The sequence below is a fragment of the Geospiza fortis genome, unplaced genomic scaffold (genome assembly GCF_000277835.1).
Source record: "Geospiza fortis unplaced genomic scaffold, GeoFor_1.0 scaffold2, whole genome shotgun sequence".
NCBI lineage: Eukaryota > Metazoa > Chordata > Aves > Passeriformes > Thraupidae > Geospiza > Geospiza fortis.
In genome coordinates this window covers 2,583,149-2,607,127 of record NW_005054366.1, presented here as the reverse complement: position 1 = coordinate 2,607,127, position 23,979 = coordinate 2,583,149, and the positions used below count along the sequence as shown (strand labels likewise).

General features: G+C 45.1%; 1 protein-coding gene across 1 annotated transcript in view; it reads right to left on the bottom strand.

Annotated features, from left to right (window-relative positions):
• Positions 1–23,979, bottom strand: part of MAP2K5 (mitogen-activated protein kinase kinase 5) — a 116,787-nt gene that overhangs the window by 67,865 nt on the left and 24,943 nt on the right. Inside the window, exons 8-12 of the mRNA XM_014308313.2 lie at positions 19,758–19,822; positions 8,029–8,068; positions 4,800–4,868; positions 4,625–4,706; positions 3,071–3,132 (exon numbers count right to left, since the gene is read on the bottom strand). Of these exons, the coding sequence (XP_014163788.1) occupies positions 3,071–3,132; positions 4,625–4,706; positions 4,800–4,868; positions 8,029–8,068; positions 19,758–19,822 (318 nt within the window). The remainder of the gene's footprint in view (positions 1–3,070; positions 3,133–4,624; positions 4,707–4,799; positions 4,869–8,028; positions 8,069–19,757; positions 19,823–23,979) is intronic.

The window sequence follows — 23,979 nt, the reverse complement described above, 5'->3', positions numbered from 1 at the left end:
TTCCCTGGCAGGGGGGGCAGGCCCTGGCACAGGTGCCCAGAGCAGCTGGGGCTGCCCCTGGATCCCTGGAGGGTCACATTGGACAGGAAGCCATTCCCTGTGTCCTGTCCCTTGTCCCCAGTCCCTCTGCAGCTCTCCTGGAGCCCCTTCAGGCCCTGCAAGGGCTCTGAGCTCTCCCTGGGTCCTTCTCCTCTCCAGGGGAACATTCCCAGCTCTCCTTTAGGGTCTCTGAGCTCTCCCTGGATCCTTCCCTTCTCCAGGTGAGCACCCCCAGCTCTCTCCAGCCCCTGGGGCCTCTCTGGAACTGCCCCACACCCACGCCAAGTCTGGCTGAGAGGGCAGAAAATGAAAAAGACAAACCCAGTGGTGCCCATTTAGAACCATTTAGGCTGGAAAAGCCCTCCCAGATCAACAAGTCCAAGGCCAGAAATCCCAAAGCTGGAGCCAGAGGAGTGCTGGGGTGCAGGGAATGCCTGCCTGCATGTGCTGCATCCTTTTCCCCTGGAAATGGCTTCCCTTAAAAACTTCCACAAATTGCAATTAACAGATGTGCAGGTCACACACGTCATCAAGCAGCTTCCACTGGACATGTACTGGGAGAATAAAAAAATGACTGTGGGGATGGGAAAAAAACCAGACCGGGGAAAAAATGATGGACCTGGGTAATCCCAAAGTGCTCAGGGGATTACAAGGACTCAGCACAAAGGTGCCCCAGCCCCCTGAAAAGGCTCTGCTGCCCCTCAGACACAGCCTGGGGAGGCTCAAAGGAGCCAGAGAGAAATTCCAGGGAAAACAAAAGGCTCCTGTGCCTCCTTCCAACTCCTCCACTGTGCCAAAAATCAGCACCAGAGCCCAGGAGCTGCCAGGGCTGGTTCAGCCTCAGCGCTCACCTTCTGCTCCCAGAGCAGCAGAAAAGGGTGCAGCTTCCCTTCTCTGAAGCTCCTTTGTTCCCCTCCTTCCTCAGCCCCTGCTCTGCAGTGGGAACAGGAAGCAGGAAATAAAAACTAGGAAAAGTGAGATATCCGTGTCAGGGAGTCAGGCTCACAGGCAGGAAATAAAAACTAGGAAAAGCGAAATATCCATGTCAGGGATTCAGGCTCACAGGCAGGAAATAGGAAATAAAGTAACTGGGAAAAGTTAAATATCCACCTCAAGGAGTCAGGCTCACAGGCAGGAAATAGGAAATAAAATAACTGGGAAAAGTGAAATATTCATGTCAGGGAGTGAAGCTCACAGGCAGGAAATAAAAACTAGGAAAAGTGGAATATCCATGTCAGGGAGTGAGGTTCACAGGCAGGAAATAAAACTAGGAAAAGTGGAATATCCATGTCAGGGAGTCAGGCTCACAAGTAGGAAATAGGAAATAAAATAATCAGGAAAAGTGAGATATCCATCTCAGGGACTGAGGCTCCCAGGCTGACTGACCAGGGACAAAATGACCCTGAGGGGAATGAAAAAATCCAGATATGGAGACACCACAGGTGGGGCTGGACAGCAGCATTAGGGGTGAGAGGAAAAGTGGAGGAGACACCTGTGGAATGGCAAGGGGAGGATGGGGGAGAGATAAAACCAAGGTGTGATGGATTAAACCCACACCAAGATCAGCAAAAGGAGAAGGAATGAGCAGCTGAGGGAACGCTGGAAGCCCATCCCAGATCATCAAACCATCCTCATCATCCTCATCAGGAAAACGGGGATTCTGTGAGCAACTTCCCACTCACTGCTCCAGAGGAATGGAGATGAAAGATTCTCCCTCTGAGCTGAGGTGAAAAGCACTCAAACTGCACCAGGAACTGCCAGGTACATAATGAGCAGATTTGAAGCTGCTCAGAGGGAACAGCATCAGAGAGGGATGCTCATCACCCTGGGCAGGCCACACAAATTAAGAGGAAAGGAGAGCTGTGAATTACAATGAACAGAGACTAAATAGCTGCCTGTGTTGGATTAAAGGATTTAAATTGTCAGCTTGATGTATAATGAATATGAAAAGCCAGCACTTAATTAAATGGCACATGATAGAATAACTTTGTTATGCTTTAAACTGCTTAAGTTATCAAAGTATTCCTTATACTTGGCAATTGTTTTGCAGTATCTCCCTCCCTGGTGAGATCCACTGAGACATTGGTCATTACCCTCTGCTCAGCTGCGGGGAAAGATGGGTTTTTTGAACTTTGGAATTTTCTGTTGGTCTGTAATTTGAGTTTTCAATCATGGCCAGTGAATTTTCAGCAGCTGAAGGCTGCAGAGCCCCAAGGATGAGCTGCCAGGGGCTTCAAGGCTCCCACCATCAACACCTCAAGACCAAACCCAGGAGATCTGAGGGTTCTTCTGTCAGCTCAGCCTCACCACCCCAAAAATGACCCCAATTAACTCTTCCCTGGGGCTGCTCAGGGTGAGAGACCAGCCTGTGGCAGCTCTGGCTTGTGCCAAGGGAAAAATTCCATCTTCCTTGAGCAGAACACAGAAAATCTGTTCTGCCTCTGCATTTGGGTGGCAGGAACCAACCCAACCCTCCAAGCTGGCAAGGAAAACCCACAGAACAACCAAAGAGAGAGGGTTGGAAAACCAAGGGAGACCCTCTGGCCAGAATAAGGGCGGCCAGGATGGAAATCACACACTCAGAGACAAAGGATGCCCAGAGGGCTCCCGAGCCACCTCCTGAAGGCACCACAGAGAGCAGAAGGGCTTAAGGAGCTGATTAAAGAAATAATTTAATAAATCAAGGTGATTAAAAGCACTTCTCCGTCCTGACGGGAAGAAATGCTGACAGGAAGGGATGTGACCACACAGACTTCCAGCAAATTCTTTTGTTTCCTCATCCCAGCCAATTTACCCCATCCTGTCACACAGATTTGAGAAACAGAATCATGGAAGGGTTTGGGTTGGGAGGGACCTTAAATCCCATCCAGTGCCCCTGAGCACAGGGGATGGTTTGGAGGAGCAGGAGAGAGGAAAGACCCTCCTCCCACACAGACCCTGGAGCTGCCCCAGCCTCCCAATGACCACCCAAACCCGCATTTTCCACCCCCACAGCCAAAAACTGCGAGATAAAAAGCAATAAACGACTCACAGCCACCGCTATCCTTCCGAGAACGTGTTCTGGAATTTTTCTATAAACATCCAGGGACCCCCCTGCAGGGACAAACAGCACGAGCTCAGGTGGTGCCAGATGAAACAGTGCCCCAGATTTGAAGCCCCAAGGGTTTTCTAGGCCTTGGTTATTAATAAAAACACCATCAGTGATAGAGCAATAGCTGTGGCAGAAATAACTGACCTTAAAAAGCTCCCAAACTCTGCATAAACACACCAAACAGCACTCAGGGAGCTTCTTACCACATCCCTGATTTCTGCTTGTAGCACTGATACTCAGGAAGCAGCAGTGACAAAACGTTACAAAACCTTCCAGTCATAAATATCAACATGAAAGAGCTCCAAACTGTGTGGAAAAATGTCTTGGGGATAACAAAACCATCCCAAAAAGCAGATTTCAAGGTCCAAAGTATCCCAGCTCTTGTCCCCAAAACCTACTGCTACCATTCTGTGGTATCCAATATTTATATCCATGATTCAATGGATATAAATATCCAATTCAATGGATATAAACAGCCATTGAAATGGACATAAATATCCAATTAAATGGATATAAACAGCCATTGAAATGGAAATAAATATCCATTTTATATCCATGATTAAAGCCATCTCCTCCTGACATCACACCAGGGAGGGTTTGGCCGTGTCCACACTGATGCCTGAAATAAAATTCCTGGAGTTCCTGGGGAAGCAGTTGAAGTTTTCCCAGTAAATCCAGAATGGGAAAAAACCTGGCACAGCCCTGTGAGCATCCCCCATTGATGGGGACATGGGATTCCCTCTGAATCCCTACAGACATTCCCAAGGGACTGGGAAACCTCCCTTCTCTTCTGCAAAAAAACCTCGTGATGAAACCAGAGTGCAAAATGTCCCTGGGCTGAAACACAAATTCTCAAGGAAAGAAATTTAAAATTGAGAATTAAAAATCTGGCAAACTGCTGCACCAGGCCCTGCTTTTCCTCAGGAATATCCCAAATTCCCCAGCCAAGGGCTGGGCCAGCTCTGGAATTCCAGGCTGTGGGGTCAGGGGTGGGTTTGGGGTGAGGATTCGCGCGGGGAGGAACGAGAGGGGCTCCAGAAGGAACTCGGCAGCGAGCTGGGAAACAGCTGGGCTGGAAAATAACTCCTTGCCTGGTAATTAAGAGACCATTTCCACTGCAAACACCCAGGACATCGGGTTAATAGATTTCTTGAAAGGAAAAGCTGTTTTGGCTATCAAAACACTACAAGTGAGGAACAGCTGTTTTGTCAGCGAGGACAGATTGCACGAGAGGCTCAAATATCAAACCACAAATTAAGGCTGCCTTTATTCCTCTTCTATTTACATTTTCCATAAAAGTAAGCGAAGTTCCACGCAGGGAAAATGCAGAATGTCCCCCAGTCCCAATTCCAACCTGCTCTGGTTTTTTAACTACCTGCAATATTATTAATACTCCACATTTTCGAGTCTTACTGTTGCATTTCATTCTACCAAAAAAAATTTTCTCTCATTTAATTACTTAGCAATCAAAAGCAAACTGGATCCACTACTCACCATCCATGAACTCTGTGCACAATGAAATCCTGTTTTCTACAAAAAAAGCACCATAAAATCCTATGATATACGAGGAGTCACACTGGGAAAAGAGAGAAAAAAGCCATGAGGCTGTTTTAAAATCTGCTGTAAGAAAACTGAAGTACAAATAATTCCAATGGTAAAACCCACATACCTTGTAAAGAATTTCCAACTCTGACATGATCTGCTTCTGGAGCTCCAGTGTTATATCCAAGGGTATGACCTGAAAGACAGAATACACAGAGTTCATGTTAAAGGGAAGTGAATTATTCAAATAAAAATCCTGAAGATCCATGGAATAATGATCATTGTGGGGTAACAAGAAGGAGAGGAATAGGTGGGAAGAATATTTGAACAGGAAGGACATTTTCTCACCATCCCAAGTGCCCAGCAGGACCAAAGCACCAGGAACTGCAGCCAAAGTGGGCTGCACTTCCTGCAATTCTAAATTCCCAGGATTTTTCATGGCAGACCCTCTGAGCGAGGCACCGAAAGACAAACTGAACACAGAATTTCTTGCCACAGTTCTTTGAAGACCTGAAAACTCAATTATTAAGCTCTGCTTCACAAACCAAACTGGACCCAGTGCTTGGAGCCAGGCTCAGTCTGCCCCCAGCCAGCCCTTCAGTATTTAACACTTTAAGCTGAAGGGAAGCAGAATTCAGTCAGTTTTCAGGATCAGCACAATAAACATTCCAGGAATAGTGCTGACAGAACAGAACACAACACGGGGAGCCCATTTCCAACCCAGCACCAAAATCTGTCTCCAGGAAAAACCAATAACCTGCCTCTTCCAGAGCTGCTCCAGGGTTATTTATAAAAGCTGTCACTAAACTAAATTGTAAGCAGAGTACAGGGCTGCCAAGAAACATTTAACACACTTGTCCAGATCAATAATCATTTGCCAACAATATTCACTTACATTTTTTCCAGCGTGAGAACCTCAGAAATTCATCTGCTGGGATCCCACCAGTGGTGTTCTCTGAACTTCACCAAATTCCATCTTGTCAGGGGTGTCAAATCAAAATTTTATCTCACTCACTTCTCATCCCAGCGAGGGATTTCTCCGACCCCAGGAGCAAAAACATCCCTGGCATCCCAAAGCCAGGCCTAGAATGAGGAAAGGTCTGGGGCTCATTTGCACCAACCCTAATTACAAACACCCCAGTAATGAGGATAACCTGGGAAAGCAGAGTTTCCCCATTTCCAGGTGGTCAGGACACCAAGGGAAGGGCACAGACAGCGCAACTACAAGATTATTTCACCCCAAAATTAATTAGGGGAGACCTGCCTCACTTCCTCTGCAGAATTATTTTACTGTTTTCTTCCAGCTGGAAACGTGTGGCTTGTGTGACCCCACCTCATGCCAAGGCTGGAGGAAATTTCTTTATTTGCAGCACAAAAAGAGGAAAAAACTATTTATATCTCACCTTAACCTGCATTTATCATCTCCTTTTGTACGAAATTTCCAAGCCTGTTTTGCAGAGGTACAAAAACTTCCAGGGATTCACGAGGGGGCAGTTTCCAGCATGGGCTGGAACTGTGTTACAGCAAAACAAAACAAAAACAAAAACAAAATCTCCTCAGAGTCATTGCTGCTGAGGATGAAGCTGGGAATGAAGATTTGGATGCAAATTCCTGGAATCCTGGGATGGTTTGGGTGGGAAAGGCCCTTAAAGGGATCTCATTCCACCTTCCCCATCCCAGGGGCTCCTAGCCCTGGCCTTGGACACTCCAGGATGGGGAATCCAAAATCTCCCTGGGAACATTCAATCATTGGGGTTTTTTTCCCTAAACCAAGAACTTTGCAGCACCAATCATCATTTCCCTGGGATGCCCTCAGTGTGCCCAGGGTCACAGCTGGGTGAGATGCTTGAGCTGGGGATGGATGTTGGACCAGAAGTACTTTTTAAAAATGAATTTAAATGACATGCAAGTCCTCTGGGAAGTCCTCTGATCTTCCTAATGACATTTCTGCCCAAAATTCAGTGATTTTGGAGCCCTCGGGCCCAGGGAAAAGGGTGAACTTTGGAGTTGAGCTGGGGATGGATGTTGGACCAGAAGAACGTTTTAAAAATGAATTTAAACTGACATGCAAGTCATCTGGGAAGGCCTCTGATCTTCCTGAGCAAGCTGCATCTTCCTAATGATTTTTTTTGCCCAAAATTCAGCGATTTTGGAGCCCTGCTCGTGGCCAGGGTGAAGTTTGGAGAGAGGAATCCACCTGAGGCTGTGCTCCCCCAGCACTCTGAGGCTGAGCTGTCAGGTGAGGCCCAGCAGCTGAGTGACTGAATTATAATTTACTCCCTGCTCAATTTGAATTAGGGAGAGGCCATTAAAATACCCAGAATAAACACAGCAATTCATCACGGGCTGTCACTGCTGCCTCCCTCCATTTGCTGCCTCCACTAAAGGGAAGCAGAGCAAAAATCACAGGTCAAACTCAGATATTCTGCTTTAATTTAATTAAGGCATCCTTGTCTTTTGCGGTATGCACAGCTCAGAGGAAATTCGGGGTGTTGTGGGCAGGGGTAATAAATAATAAAGGTAATAATGATAAGCAAATGCTGCACTGGAATTGCAGCTAAAAGCAGTGGGAGAGTGGCAAAAAGCAGTGCAGATTCATGGTTCTCACTGGGATTTTCCCCTTTAAAGAGGAAAAAGCGACCTGGAAAAAGGGATTAAGTCCTCTGGAGGTTAAGGTTATGCAAAATATGGAATTTGGTGCATCACTGAGGGATTGTGGTGTGGATTATTAGCATTGGGTTGATTATTTACCAGCTGGAAATGTTTTAGTCAACAGGTTTGTGGTTATCTTGTGCAATTAAATCTGGATTTTATCATTTAAAAAACCCACAAAATTACTTTTTTTGGCTTATTTTTCTGCATATGAACTAATAATAATTAATATAATTCTTAATTAATATAATATACAATTAATAATTTAATCCATAGTATAATTAATAATTTCATTTACAAGCATAATTTAATTCACAAGTTGCATCCAAGATCTGCCCCATTGTTGCTATTATTTTATCCCAGTTTTAAGTGAATTTCAGAGAAAATTGGGATTTTTCCTGACCACAAAAACCTACAAATTCCAGGTTTAATCAAGGAGCCCAACTGCTCCTGGAAACATCCTTGGAGGACCAAAATGTGAGATTTTTCAGGCAATTCCCTGAGGCAAAATCCTGAATTTTGGGAATCTGAGCTCACTGGGAATGACTAAATTTACAGTAACTAACTAAATAAATAAATAAATTTCCTGTAAATAAATTAATTAATGCAATAAATGAAATTGAGAGCAAAAAATCAGAGGGAAGGGAAGGAAAGCAAGGGCAGGAAAAACTGGGAAAAAAAATAAAATATCTGGGATTTCTTACCTTCACTGCCAGGATTTTTCCACTACGGACATGGTAAGCCCTGGGTGAGGAAAAAATTCAATAATTTGAGATTATGTAAAATTGCCTCAGCAAAGGATGTGAAATATAAATACACTCATTTCACAGAAAAATGAATTTTACCCCATGGATTTTCTGTAAATTCAATTTTATTCAGCATTTCTAAAGGAAAACTGAGGAAAACAAGGGATCAAAAATATATTTACAAGGGAACCATTTATAGGGGTTCCTATCTTTATTTTTGATATAAAATACACACATTGAAGGTTTTGATACAGCAGAAAAATAAACGATAAACGGGAATTTAACAGAATCATTTAGGTTGGAAAAGACTTCCAAAATTAAGTCCAACCTAAAATCTTTGAGTCCAACCTCGAATTTATCCATTTTCCCATTTTCTTTCAATGGAATTAATTGAGATTATCACCATTATTCAGAATTTTCATGGAAAATCAGGATTATCTCAGTCCCATGGGTATTTTCAGAGACAAGCTGCTCCACCAAATAAATTGAATTAAAGCAGATTATGGCCAATCCTTTCTCAGAATTTAAGGACTCACAGAAAATCTCAGCAAAATTCAATTCCTGCATTTATTTGGTGATCAGAGGGTGCATATAAAGATAGAAAGAATTATTGGTGATGTTCCCATGTACCCAAAATAATTTTCCAGAGTATTTCAACAGCAGTTTGTCTTAATTTCTGAGGAGAAACACCCAAAACTGGCTATTTAACAACGACTTGAATATTTCTAACCACGAAAACGTGAGAAAATAAAGGAAGTTAAAAATAAAAACCTCAAAATCCAATGTAATTTTGCATAAAAACAAAACCATTAAAGGTTTTCCTCTTCACTGGTTTTACTGCCTCACTCTGATTTATGGCGGCATTGGCAGAGACGTGGCACTAACTTTAAAGAATTCTAATATTTCACCTCTCTGTACCTCCAGCAATTATTGCTGAAGAAGAAAAGCTTTAATAGTTGGGGATTTTGCGTGTAAAATCACCCTCAGACAGGGCAAAAATGTCATTTAATCGTATTTATAACCCTGAGCGCTCCCCCTAATTTCTGGTAATGGCTTGGAAATTCCTAAAAACTTCACCTTAATTTAGTAACTCCTGGATGAACATTTATGGAACTGATTGGCACCAGATTTTAGAGGGGGAAAAAACAGTTGAACAGGGCAGAGGGGAAAAAATCAGTGTAGAAAGCGAGATTATCCATGGGAACTTGGATAGAACAGGAGCTGAATCCATGAATCCGCAAATCCATGAATCCAGGAGCTCTGGGGATGAACCAACAGTGGGAAAACATCCTGGATTTAAGATGATTTCCCATATTTTAGGGGAGAAACAAAACAGTTTAGCAAGGCAGAGGGGAAAAAAATCAGTGTAAAAAATGAGATTATCCATGGGAAGAACTTTGATAGAGCTGAATCCATGAATCCAGGAGCTCTGGAGATGAACCAACAGTGGGAAAACACCCTGGATTTAGGATGATTTCCAGGATTTCAGGGGAGGAAAAAAATGATTTAGCGAGGCAGAAGGGAAAAAAATCAGTGTAAAAAATGAGATTATCCATGGGAACTCTGACAGAACAGGAGCTGAATCCATGAACCCAGCAGTGGGGAAACACCCTGGGTTTAGGATGAGCAGGAATAAGGGATGGAGGGGTTGGGAAGGGATGCTCCACATCTGTTGGGTTAATTGGGACCCCACTGGACAGCTTAATTAGCTGCTGAGGAAAGCTGATCCATTTTCCATGGGACAGATCTCCTGTTGGGGAGCGGGTGGAAGGGAGGAGGTGATGATTTAATCATGATGCACGCCAATTCATCCGTGGAGGGCTGGGCTCGGGTTCCAGCAGAGGGCAGGTACCTGGTTTGGTTTACAGAGCACTGACAGCACCAAGTGAACATTTAATTATGGCTGGGAATTGGATCACAAAGAGCAGGCAGCCCTGGGCTGGGCCTGGGGGATGCCAGGAGGGCAGGAATTTGTTTACTCCAGGCTGATCCAGCATCTCAGTTGTCCTGGCCTTCCGCGGCACAATAACTGCAAAGTGATTAATGGAGCTGGGATGGGAGCTTTGGTTACACCAAAAGACAACCCTACACCTCTGTGGTGTTTTAATTAACAGCCAACGCTTCAAATTAGGCTGGAGCTGCTGCAGTAATTACCCCTTCCGAGGAAAAAGGGATTTTCTGGGATGTTCTGTGGGACTGGAAGGTGGAATTGATCATTTTGGTCGCAGGCAGCGCTGCAAGATCCTGAATTTAACACCTTAATGCAGGTTCTGAGGGATGAACCACAAAAATCCTGCAGGACAGTGAGCACAGCATGAGGAAAACCAGACTTTTAGTCAATCCATGGACGTCTGTGAGGGGATTAAACCAAAATTCCCACTCAAAGTCTCACCTCCCAGATTCTGGTGCCACCTCCGGAAGCGAAGCAGCCAAACCCACCATTGTAGAACCAGGCAGAGAAAAGCAGCAAAACCTCCTTCAGCAACTTGGGAACCTTTCAGGGAATGCACTCAAAATCTTCCAGGATGGCAGGAAAATCCTTAAAAACCAGCTAAAACCAGCTGTTCTACTCCTAAAAACCCCAAAACCCGGTGAGGGCTTGAGCAGTGCCCTGCAGGGAGGAGCAGGGGATGCTCAGCACCAAGCTGGGTTTTGGGGGATCTCACTCTCCAAGCACAGAATCCTGGAATAGTTTGGGTGGGAAGGGGCCTTAAATCCCATCCCATTCCACCCCTTCCATGGGCAGGGACAACTCCCACATTGCCAGGGAGCATCTCCTGGTGGGGAGCTCTCCCAGGGACACAGAGCCTGCCCTGGCACCACCCCACTGTCCCAGGCAAGGACAGAGACTCCAACACTGCCCGCCTGGAAAATCCCCACTGGGGAACAGCAATTTCCCTCCCTCCCTCCACATTCCCACCAGAACTCACCATGCAAGCCCCTGCACCCATCCCAGCAGCTCCCAGCAGGCAAGGCTGGCACAGTTTTGTCAAATATTTCATTACCCCTGGCTATAAAAACCCCACCTGAAGCCCTGAAGTGCCCCACACAAGCCAAGTCCTTCAGCAGAACTTTGTCTCGTCCACTCTGGTCCCTCAGGGGTGCTGTGGCCAAAATCTGGGTTATTTTGGGGAATAAATGAGAGAGGTGGTGTGGGAGCAAGCACTGTGCTTGAACAAAGCCCTGCAGCTAAGCCAAACTCGTGATGGACTGCAGAGAGCATCCCTGGTGTCCCAGAAAATCAAAATCAATACCAGGGAAAAGTGGAGTGGGGCTCTGGGGCATCTCCCAGCTCCTCAGCATCTCCCCCCAACCCCAGAGAGGAATTGTGGCTGCACAGCAAAGCAAATTAACAACTGGGAGCATCAGAAGCAGCTGGTTTGTGTTTTAAGGAAAAAAAGGGGAACTTTTGAAATGAAATCCACATTATCTGATTTGTTCTTCCTGAGATACAGAAAACCAAGGAGGAATGTCAGTGCCCTGGGCTCCTCATGGAATAAACCAGTGCCCTTCCTAATATTTAATGCTAAAAACTTCATACACTGAATATGATGAATTTCTACTCAACACAGAAGGAAAACAAACCCAACTTGAGAGAAAATGCAGCAGATTCTTAATCAAGAGCTAATAAACTCCTAATAAATAGCTGAGATGGCAAACAAAACACTTCTCTCTCTTTCAATTTGCTCAAACCAACAATTTTCTCTCTTCCCTGTGAGGAATTTTCCCTAAAGCCCAGAGGGAGCTGCAGGATGCTGTGGTTGTGGGATAATTCCTTCCAGGGCAAGCAAAGAACCAACTATAGCTTGCAACCTGCAGGCAACTCAAGGGAAACACCAATTCTGAATTTTTTCCTAATTTTATAATTGCAAACCCCTTGCCCATGTGTGAGTAACACAACAATGGTCACATCACAAGCAGGGGCTGAGTTTGCAAAGACCCCTGAGCTTTTTCCAGCAGCTTTTCCCATCAAACACAGCAACTGCTCACTAGAAACTGAGTTTAGTCTTGTGTTAAACCCCAAAACAAATGTAATCTCTACCTAGAAGCCAAAATCCATTACATTTATTTTGTCATAAGGACGGAACTGCAGGAGCCTGGAGCAGCACAGGATCTGCTTCCTCTGGCCACCAGGATAAATCCCTTTATTCCTCCCCCACAATAACCAGGGAAACAATTTCTAATCAATAAGATATTCCTTGGCAAGCCTGAAGGATTCAAGGGAAAGCCATGACCTGTCTGCTATGCCAATGAGTCAGTCAGAAATATCACAAACATCAGCAAATATGACAAAGTGATGAAGTGCCAGGGAGGCAGCAGAGATGGGGCTGCAGGAGCCAGGGATGCTCCAGCCCAGGAACACCTCAGGCTGGTGCCACGAGGGATGGAGGGACAGGACCCAGGGAATGGCTTCCCACTGCCACAGGGATGGGAGGCTGGGGAGAAATTCCTCCCCAGGATGGAGATCCCTGCCTCTCCCACGGCCTGTCCCCGTGCTGCAGCTCTGCAGCTCCTCCTTTCCTGGCACCTGGACTTCCCAGGCCACAGAGTAAAACCACAAGTGAATATTTTGGTTCCTCTCTCTGCCTTGTTTCTTTCACACCTTGGGATGAAAGCATCACCCACATCTGTTAAAAACAGCAAGGCATCATTTCCCTCCAAAGGCTGGGAAATCTTTTCCCATTTCTCCAAGGTTTCCTCTCAGCACTGAGGAGCTGCCCAGGAAGATCTCCACACCCACACCCACACCCCAAAGCTCTCTGGAAACCCTCTGCCATGGCCCCAAACAGAAATAAAAGCTTGAAGCTTCTCATGTGAGCTCAGAAATGAAAAGCTGCAGCAAGCAGTACCTCCAGACGTGAGGGCACAGGAGGAGCCAAACTGGACACTGAGGAGAAGCAACCAGGAGCACAAAGCTGTGCCAGAGCCAGGCAAAAGGAACCCAGCCACCAGCTGCAAGCCCCACATAGCAAACCACCCAACATTTGCTCATTTTTTCCTTTTTTCCCCTTTTTTTTTTGGCCTGGTGCTGCCCCTGTCTGTGGCAGGGCAGTGACAGCAGTGTCACGTACTCCCACGGCCATCCAAAGAAAGAAATTCAAATTGCTCCTAGGAAATAACCACTTTGCCAGTTGCTGCCTCCTGCAATAGCAAACACATTAGCCTGACTCTATAGCTGTTAAATCAGGGAAGCCAAAGTGCACAGCAGTTGGAGAAAGGAGCTTTTATGGGGCTGTGCTGGTTCACAGCACAACCTCCCCTCCTCTGAAACGCCACCGCAGATGCTCGAGTGCTGATTGCAAAATGATTTGCTGGGGAAGTGGCAAACAAACAGCAAACAGTGGTGCCTGAATGCTCAAACTTGGGGGAAAGAGCACAGCTGGCAGCAGAGGCTGCAGAAAGGAGCAGCAAAGTCTCACTGAACCCAGCTCAGTGCTGGAATCCGAGCACAGGGAGTGAGGATCCCTGAGCTCCGTGCTGTGGCCTGCTCCTCCTCCCATCTGTGACCACTCAGGGACTCCTCCCCCTCTCCTGCAGCCAAACATTCAGGGGCAGCTCCAGAAATGGGATTTGTGCCCATCCCATTGCGGGGCAGAACCCATTTCTGAGAGAGACCTGCAACGGACACTGAGCTCGAGCAGAGTCAGGTGCCACCAGCACCCACCGCACCAGGTCACCCACACCAGGCCACCCAGTGCCACCAGCACCCACAGTGAGTCACCCAGTGCCATCAGGTCACCCAGACCATACCTGCTGGATTTAAGTTGGATTTAAACTGCACCCAGAGCAGCTGCAGGCACAGGGATGGATCCACCTGCTGGACAAGAGGCAAGGACAAGAGGCAGCACAGCAGCCCTGAGCTCTGACTGATGTGGGTTATCCCACGTGGCAGAAAGCCTGGAATGAACCCATCACAATTTTAGGAAAGGAATATGAAGCCAGAGTGTGAGCCAAAACCTGCCTCACATTCTCTGGTGGCAGGAATTAAGATGCCAACATGAGGGGTGTTCACCTGGAGAAGGGAAGGATCCAGGAACCCTCAGAGCCCTTCCAACACATAAAGGGGCTCCAGGAGAGCTGGAGAGGGGCTGGGGACAAAGGATGGAGGGACAGGACCCAGGGAATGGCTCCCACTGCCAGAGGGCAGGGATGGATATTGGAATATTGGAAGGAATTGCTCCCTGGGAGGGTGGGCAGGCCCTGGGCCCTCACCCCGGCTCACTCACTGCTAACCAGCACCAACTCCCATTTCCCACTCGCTCCATCTTCCCAGCTATGGACATCCACCACAAACAAAACAACTTTAATTTAAGAATCATCCAGTTTCTAATTAAACAGCCATAGGCAGCTGGCTGGATACATTTTAATCAGTTTCAATAATGTATTGATTGGATACTGAAGCTTAAAAATTAAAAGTAAAAAGATGACCGGGGAATTGTCCCATCTCAGCCCAACAGTAGAACCCTCTGTAAATAACTCCTCTTTTAACCATCAGCTAAATGAACACTTCAATACTGCACTACAAAGTCTTCTGCAAAATTACTTTAACTAACAAGCAGAAATTTATCAGCTTCAGCCAAAATCAATGCTGAAATCAATTTGAACACTGGTTGTGTCTAAAGGGGCTCATTGGCAATTTAGGGAAATTACACCATGTAAATGCCTGTGCTTTAATTGAACAGTTTCATCAACTAGGCTGTGATTGCTGTCCATTCATTTATTTACTTTCACTGCAGCTCCCATTCTGCAGAGGAATGGGTTTTGTCAGGCTCCAAGGAGGTACTTTATCTTCATTTCATGCACTTTTGTGCAGAACAGATTTTATGGGGGGGCCGAGCGCCTGCTGGGGTCACAGGCAGTGAGTGACCAGCAGGCACCGGTCAGTGTGCAGTGAGTGACCAGCAGGCACTGGTCAGTGTGCAGGGAGTGACTGGCAAGTGTGCAGTGAGTGACCAGCAGGCACTGGTCAGTGTGCAGTGAGTGACCAGCAGGCACCGGTCAGTGTGCAGGGAGTGACCAGCAGGCACCGGTCAGTGTGCAGTGAGTGACCAGCAGGCACCGGTCAGTGTGCAGTGAGTGACCAGCGGGCACCGGTCAGTGTGCAGGGAGTGACCAGCGGCACTGGTCAGTCTTCTCCAAACCCCACTACAATCACAAAATCCAGGGGAACACCTCTAACTCAGCCAGGCAGGGCTGCTCCAACGCCTTCAGTGGGACTAAAAATAAATCCAAATGAGAAAAGCAGAAAATGAATGCACAGGAAAGGAGATCAAGGGAAATGCCTCCCCAGGAATTAAGGGAGATGCAATTTGAAGACTTCCAAGGGTCAAAGAGGTGTTTTGATGCCAATCAAGTGACTGAACCTGCCTGTGACCCCTCCCTGAGCACCAGGCTGGGACAAGAACTGTGGGGAAAGGTTGGGAGAACCTCTTCTGGGAATCACCCACCAGTGAGGCTGTCCAAGTTCAGCTTTAGCCCAGGCAGTCCCACCCTGCTTGTTTTTCTCTCTCCAGCCCACGGTGTTTGTGCTCTGGGGCTGAGATTTGGATCATTTGTCCTTGGTGCCCAGCTGGAGCAGGAATTGTTTTGTCTCCCTGTTCTGTGCACAGAGCTCACCATCCCCTCATGGGAACCCAGACCCACCCAGTAAAGCAGCACAGAATGTGAAAATATAAAATCCAAACCTGGGGCATCACCTGCTCCAGAGCTGCCCCAGCAGTGCCAGAGGATGCCCAGCTTCGTCCCAGGATGGATTCCAGGCTATGGAGCAGCCCCAGCTGTCTCCCACACTTTCCATTCCATGTGCTGATGGGGCACCCCAAGGCTGGCTGGGGGAGGGATGAGGGGAAGGGCAGATGCTGGAATGTTCCACCACACTGCAGAATTGCTCAGGAAATTGCTCAGACAAATTAAGCTCCCTCATTTCTCCCTGCTTTCCAGGCTATCCAATCTTCCAGCGTGGGACATCAGCCACAGCCACTTCTCTCCCAATTACTCAACTTCCAAGTGAAGCCTTCTGCTCTCACAGCACTTTGCTAAGATGGGAACTGATGTTCCCATTCCTTCCCTCTCTCCCAGATCCTGGTAACTCCCAAATTAATTAGGGCATCATTGGGGCTTTATGGTTATTTTTCCTTTATGCTCCTGCTGCTGGAGACTCCAACAGAACCCACAGAGCTACAAAACCTCACTGTAAAACAAATCCCAGGAGGATGTGCCCTGCCCCAAACAGAGTTCAGGACATCTCACTTCTCCTTTCTCCTTGAAAAACAAAAAGTAAAGAACACAAAATAAGGATAAAACCTTCATTTTGCTCCTGTATAAAGGAAATAGTGATGCTTTAGACACATCGTGTGAGGAAGATCTAGCAGAGGAATTATTTGCCAGAGATAAACACTTGCACTTTGTAATATTTAGGTTCAAAATATACAAAATTAAGGATTTGAGGTCTAAATAATTTGATGAAGCTGCTTTAATTTAACTGGCTGGCACATCCAGACATTCCAAAGGAAATCCCTCACCTAAGGAAAGATCTCCTCAGAGAGGTTTCTGCAGGCACCGATGGAGCCCAAAGATGCAGCACAAAGCAGATCCTTTAAATGCCTTTTGGGCTGACCACTGAATGATTTGTTCCAAAAAAAAAAAAAAAAAGCAATTTAAGCAAATCCAGAGATGTCCTGCCACATGGGCAGCTCAGTTTCAAAAAATGCATAAAATTGGAATTAAATACTGCATGGGCAGCGGCAATCAGAGCAGATGACACAAATACCTACAGCTCCTAGCAAACAGGAGAGCAGCACCCTCAGGGGCTTTGCTACAGCAGATCTTCCCCTTTTTTTGACAATCTTTACCCAAAACAGGGCACACTCTGCCCCCTCAGCGGCACTGGAAGAATTCCTGCTTTCTGCTGCAATGTTCAATAGACACTTCGGGCTTGTTTTCTATTTTCTCACATATTTTTGAACATGCAAGCAACCAAAAAGCAAAGCTAATTAACTGGTTTTGCCATATCTAACACGAGAATTTTTATCGTTCCTTAATTAAGCAAACAGCGGATCAAAAGGTAGGGGCAGAACAAGCTGTCAAAGAACTATAAAATCCCTTCTTTTTAGAACAGGAAAAACATTTAGATTCAGCAAGTTCTCCCTAGAAATATTGCTATAAAGTATTGATTTTTCACCAGGCTCAATTGACTGAAAAGTTGTTTGTATAGCAATATTGGCCGAGCCAATATAGTGGAACAATTTTGCTCCACACAGTAATCAAGTGTATTTCTAAAGTATAATTATACTGTCATAAAAATAAAGCTAAGATACCTCTTCTCCAAGCCATAAACCACTCGCAGCTGTAAAGAACTCAAATAAATGAAATCCATTTTCTAACTAAAAAAATCCCATGTTTCCTAACTAAACACAGGCTTCCAAAGAGAACCAACCCACACTTCCAGCCAGGGGGGAGCAGGAGGGCTGATCAATACCTCAATCTCAATAAACTATTCCAATAGAAGAGTTTTTCCATGGAAAAAAGAGAGGCTGGGAGGTTTTTGCTCAGCCTCCTGTGTCCCTGGAACGCCGGGAATATTTCACTGCCATAATGGATATGAGGCAGGATAAAGAGCTCAGGGAAGAGAGGGGGGGATTAAAAAAAAAAATAAAAAATACAAGGTAAGGATAGCAAAAAGATGAAAGGGAGGGTGCAGACAGGCTGGCTGTTGAGCTGCACATCGATCCCCACACGGCCGCTCCTCCCCGAGCCAGGAGCCCCACGCCGGAGAGGGAAAGCGCCCAAGCTCTGCAATTCATTGCACCTGACAAATGCTCATTGATTCACTGGAATAAAATATCCCTGGGCTGCTCCCCGTGCCTGGGGCACTGCAGCCACCTGGGAGGATCCCAGCTTGAGTCCCTCATTGCCTGCTGGGGCAGGGATGCTCGGCCAGACTGGGAGAATTGGGAACTTTTTGGGAGGGGGGGATTGAGGTGGTTTTGTCGCAGGGCTGGAGCCAGGCTGGGAGAGCTGGGAATGCTCCCCTGGAGAAGGGAAGGATCCAGGGAATCCTCAGAGCCCCTTGCAGGGCCTGAAGGGGCTCCAGGAAAGCTGGAGAGGGATTTGGGACAAGGGATGGAGGGACAGGACACAGGGAATGGCTTCAGAGTGGAAAAGGGGAGATTGAGATGGATTTTGGGAAGGAATTCCTGGCTGGGCTGGAATTCCCAGAGCAGCTGGGGCTGCCCCTGGATCCCTGGAGTGTCCAAGGCCAGGCTGGAGGGGTTTGGAGCACCCTGGGCCAGTGGAAAGGGGTGGGATGAGATAAACTGAGCCCCCTTCCCAGCCCAAACCATTGGAGGATTCCATGATAATCTGTGAAATATCCACACCCAAACCAGCACCCATTCCCTGGAAAAGGCTGGAGTGACTCCTGTCCTGGAGAAACCCCAAAGTCCCCAAAGCTGCTGACTTCAAATAACAATGGGATAAAAAGGAACAGGAGCCACAGAAGCACTTCCCTGACACAGGAGGGGCTCCTGCCTCTCCAGGTGAGACTGTCCCTCCCCTGAGGGCAGGGAATTGTCACAGCCCCCCTCCAGGCAGGGGATCCCAGCTGCACAGCCTCAGGAACACAGGGTGGTGCCACACAGGAACATCCAGCTTTTACCCCAATTCCCTTCTGTGCCTCTCCACCCAACACCAACAAGGCTGAGCTCTAAAGCTCAACATTCTCTCTCATAGCTCAAATAAAATCAGAAAATAACACCATTTCCTCAAGTCCTAGGAACATCCTTCCCCAAGAAAAGATTTCTGAAGCACCTTCCACCCCCAGGGCCAACCTGATTTTTAAGGGTCTATCCCAAGGCTGCATTTCCCCCTTTGGAGGCTCTGGGAGTCCATTTCCACCCAACCTTGTGCCAGGAGCTGTTTTGCAATGCTGGCAGCCAATTAGAAACCAAACTAAAGGTACTATGGCTTTTAAAACATTTTAGTGAAGGGGGGGGAATGTTAATATCAAAGTTAAAATGTCTAAGGTATAAACAAAACCCTAACGGGATGCTGGGTTACTGTATATGGTAAACAGCTCTCTGGAGGAAACCTTTATTACTCCCTCAAGGCTTTCTGACAAAGTATGGATTTCTTAATTCCCACAGGAATATTTTTCATACCCCACTGCAGACTATTAAGTCCCAGATATTACATTCTGTAGTTTAAACTTTGCACGATGCATAAGCAGGAGTTTTCTCAACAGGAGAGTCCTATCTGTGCTGTTTTAATTTTTTACAGTATTAAAATTAATCCTGGCTGCAGGGCTGGAGCTTCTGCACCAAAATTTGGGGGAGTTGATCAGGCTGGGAGGGAGGCAGAGCAGCGAAAGGGGGTGAGGGATCCTGAAGGCTCTGCTGCCACCACATCCCACTGCTGTCACCCCCAGGTGAGCCAGCAGGCATTCCAAATCCTGGAGGCCAACCCAGGCCATCCCAAATCCCACTTGTGAACCCCCAACTGGCTCCCAGAAAAGATTCAAAGCCCCGTTTAAAACCAGAATTAAACACCCCAGAACGGCTTAAAAGTTTACATTAAGATTTGCTCTCCTGCAGAGCAGCGAGGGCCTGCCCAGACCCCAAAATGTAAAAAAGTAAAAACGTCGTGAAATTTGAATTTTGGGGCAGGTTTGAGGTGAAACCCCCACTCACTTGTAGACGGTGCCTCCGTTGCCGTGGCCGAGGATGTCTCGGTATCGAATGTCTTGTTCATTCATCTCCACAAGAAAGGAAGAAAAACAAAAGAGATGTCATGCTGGGGATGGAAATGTCAAGGAAAAGCAACTCCAGGCCATAAACAACAAGCAGTCTGGGTCATTTCAAGTTCAGCTGCAAGAACGAGAAGATCAATACAACATTTGCTGTCCAATTTATAAAAGACGATACCAAGGGACAAAGTGATGGAAAGTTTAATGACAATTTGTTTGCCTGGGTCATTTCATTAAAGTTTGATAAAAGGTGTCAAAATGGAATGATATAATATAGCTCAAGAGGGTCAGGGCACTGCTGCTGAGAGGAAAAGGGGCTCCAGAGCAGCACATCAGCAGAGCCAAAGTTGGAGGTGAATGGGAACAACCCTGGCAGCTGGAAAAGTTTGGGATTGATTCTGGAATCACACAGCTGAGCCTCAGTGAGAGGCAGCTCTGGCACAGCCTCAGTTTGGACATTTTTTACCTACAGAAAAATCAGCCTGGAATCCCAATCCAAGTGATTTTCCTTGAAACACACAGCAAATTCTTTGCCTCAGTTTTTTCTGCTCGCTGGGACAACTCGGATCCTCAGCTGATAAAAGCACTGCACAAATTCCTGAATTTGGCACCTTATTTTATATGGGTTTTAGAATAGCTTAACATATTGCCTGAGAAGCAACTGGAATGTAAATCCACAGTTCAACCTTCTCCTGGACAAGCAGAGTTACTCTGATTTGGCACAAATTTAAAAATCCCATTAAAGACGTTTTTGCAATGCACATTTATACTTTAAAATAAATATTTGGAACAGAATTAATTCTGGGTTAAAAGCAATTTTCTTTTCCAGAAAGGTTCCCCCGTTGCCTGATCATTTTAAGTAGAAAATGTTTGAGCAAATCCTGCTTTGAAAAGATATTTTTCTAGGAAACATTAACTCATTTTCAGTAATTACTTGTATTTTATGGGACACCAAGTTAAATATTTCACATGACTTGGCCTGGCTGCTTAAAGATGTCATTTTTGTGTATTAACACAAGTGATGATAACAAGCTCAAATGTCCCAAAGAGTCAATACTCAGCATTTCTAATGACCAGAAAATGAAATATTCTATTGATTTAAAAGAAGTTGCAAGGACAGAAATGATTAATCCAAAATTGATGGTTTTTCCTTTCACTACCTGAGCAAAAAATTGTGGTTTCTCACTGGAATTGCTACACAGGGATGGGAAAACCTGAGTGGAGACAACTCAAAATAGAAGGTGATGATTTTATTATTTATTGGTAATTAAACCTGGGCCAGTTTTTTTAGGAGGGCCCATTCCAACACCAAAGTTTGTGATGAAAATTAACATTTATTTCATTACTGAAAGCTCCTTGGCTTACTGCATTCATCAGGAAATGCAAACAGAAAGGGGGGAAGTTGTTCCTCATGAGGAACAACTGCTCATGAATGGGATTTAAAATATGCAAAGAATCTACAGTGGACCCCTAAAATAAAAATAATTTCCAGCCTTGGAGTAAACATCTCCTGCATCCCCAAAAATGCAGGAGATGCATGCAATTCCCAATCACTCTGAAGGAAATCCAATGAACCCACAAAACCAACAACAAATTTGTATTTTTGCATCCTGGTGGGGCAAAAGAGAAGATTTTTTTGGAGGTTCCTCAGAATGGAGCAGAACTGGAGACATCCAGCACATTCCCTGCTCTCCTGCTTGTTTCCCACTGGGAAAAGGGAATTTTTCTCCACATCACTCCCTGAAGGACAGGGACAGGAGCAGCTCCATCCTCTGAGGCACCTGGAATTCCAGGGAAAAGCAGGAATGCTGGGCTGGAGGCAGGAGCTGCAGCTGATGGGAGATAAAATGGGATTTACTGGCTCAAATAAAGGTGCCAAAAGCAACGGCTGATTTATTTATCCTACTGGGAAAACTGGATTCTCCATCATAAAAGGTTCTCCTTACAGCAGGGAGGTGTTAAACCTGCAACCCCAACTTGGATGGGCTGGAAAATTCAGGAATTCGTGGAAAACCAAGCAGGGAGCAGCAAACAAAGCACCCCTCCCTTCCACTGGCTGGGGGATGAAACCAGGGTGGGTTTTTGGAAATAAATACCAAATTCCCAATTAATCCCAGTGAAACCAGGGCAGGTTTTTTGGAAATAAATAGCCAAATTCCCAATTAATCCCAGTGAAATCAGAGTGGGCTTTTTGGAAATTATTAAAAGCTAAATTCCCAATGAATCCTGATAAAATCAGGGTGGGCTTTTTGTAAATAAATAACCAATTACCCAATTAATCCTGGTGAAATCAGGGTGGATTTTTGGTAAATTATTAAGTGCTAAATCCCCAATTAATCCTGACAAAATCAGGACTTTTTTTTGTAAATAAATAGTCCAATTCCCAATTAATCCTGATGAAATCAGGGTGGGTTTTTGTGAATTATTAACAACCAAATTCCCAACTAATCCTGGTGAAATCAGGGCGGGTTTTTTGTAAATTTTAAAAATTATTATTAAAATCTAAATGCCCAATTAATCCTGGTGAAATCAGGGTGGGTTTTTTGGTAAATTATTAAAAGCCAAATTCCCAATTAATCCTGATGAAATCAGGGTGGACTTTTTGTGAATTATTACGAGCCAAATTCCTAACTAATCCTGATGAAACCAGGGTGGGTTTTTTGTAAAAAAAAACAACCAAATTCCCAATGAATCCTGGTGAAACCAGGGTGGTTTTTGTAAATTATTAATAGCCAAATGGCCAATGAATCCTGGTGAAATCAAGACAGGCTTTTTGTAAATAAACAGCCAAATTCCAATGAATCCTGATGAAATCAGGGTGGGTTTTTGTGAATTATTAAAAGCCAAATGGCCAATGAATCCTGGTGAAACCAGGATGGGTTTTGTGCATTATTGAGAGCCCAGTGAGGAGCTTTAGCAAATCCCCTTTGCAGGGAGGCTCTAATGGGGCAGCACAGGCACTGCAGTGCTCCTTATGAACTGGTGACACTCTATCAATGCTGAATCAATTGGTGGCATTTACCCTGAGTGACAGAAAAGAAATAAATATTTATATCACATCACCTCTATCAATGAGGCCGGGCAGAAAGCTATTTCTAACCTGTCAATATTTGATTATCTTGAAGAATCACGTCCCCTTCTTTTAATGATTAATATGAATTCCTTATTAAAGCTAAATGGAAACTACTGGGGGAATATCATTAGGGATGCCTCAAAGCAGAAACTGCCAAAAAATAATCAAAAATAATGACCCAGGGCAGACTTAAGTAATGGTTAAGTGCGACTTAATCCCCCCAAAATGAATAAAAGTTAAAGTTTCACCCAGGAACCCATCACCAGCTGTGGATCTGTGACCAAAATTCTGCAGAACTCAACTGAAATCTCATTTCCTCTCAACAAAAAGCAGATTAACTCCCATCAGGGCTGACTAAAAAGTAGTATTAAAACTGAATTATTTATTTCTTTTTAGTGGGTTTTAGTAACATTTTTAATATCAGAAGAAGAGATTATTAATCCTTATTTTTCTAAATTTGGTTTAAGTTTAATATTTCATTTTTATTTTCTTTTTAGTGGGTTTTAAGTAGCAATTCCAATATCATAAGAAGTACCTAATTTTAAAATTTTTTCAGTGAATTTAACTTACATTTTTCATATCATAAGAAGAGGCACTTAATCCTTATTTTCTTTTTTTTTTTCAGTAAGTTTAAGTAACATTTTTAATATCATAAGAAGAGGCATTTAATCCTTCTTTTCTGTTTTTTTTCCAGTGAGTTTAAGTAACATTTTTAGTATCACAAGAAGAAGTTTGGTTTTCAAATTCAAAACCCCAGGGAACCAATCTGTGAATCTCTTGCGGGGCACACCAACCCCTTGTTCTCTGTAGTTCAGAACAAATAAAATGCCAAATTCAGCCAACCACAGTGAGATTTTACTCCCATTCTGGGGTTTTACTCTAAAATAAATCACTTTAAAATAAATCAGTGATAGCAGAGTAAGCACCACCCTGATTTACAAGTTCAGCCACCTGCTGCTGCTACTCCCAGAATCTCAAGCCACCAAGGGAAATACATTATTTACCTGGCAATTCTGAAATATTAAAAAAAAAATTTAAAAATTCAGGAATTTAAAAACTAATATAAAATAATAAAAAAATATTTTTTTAAAAT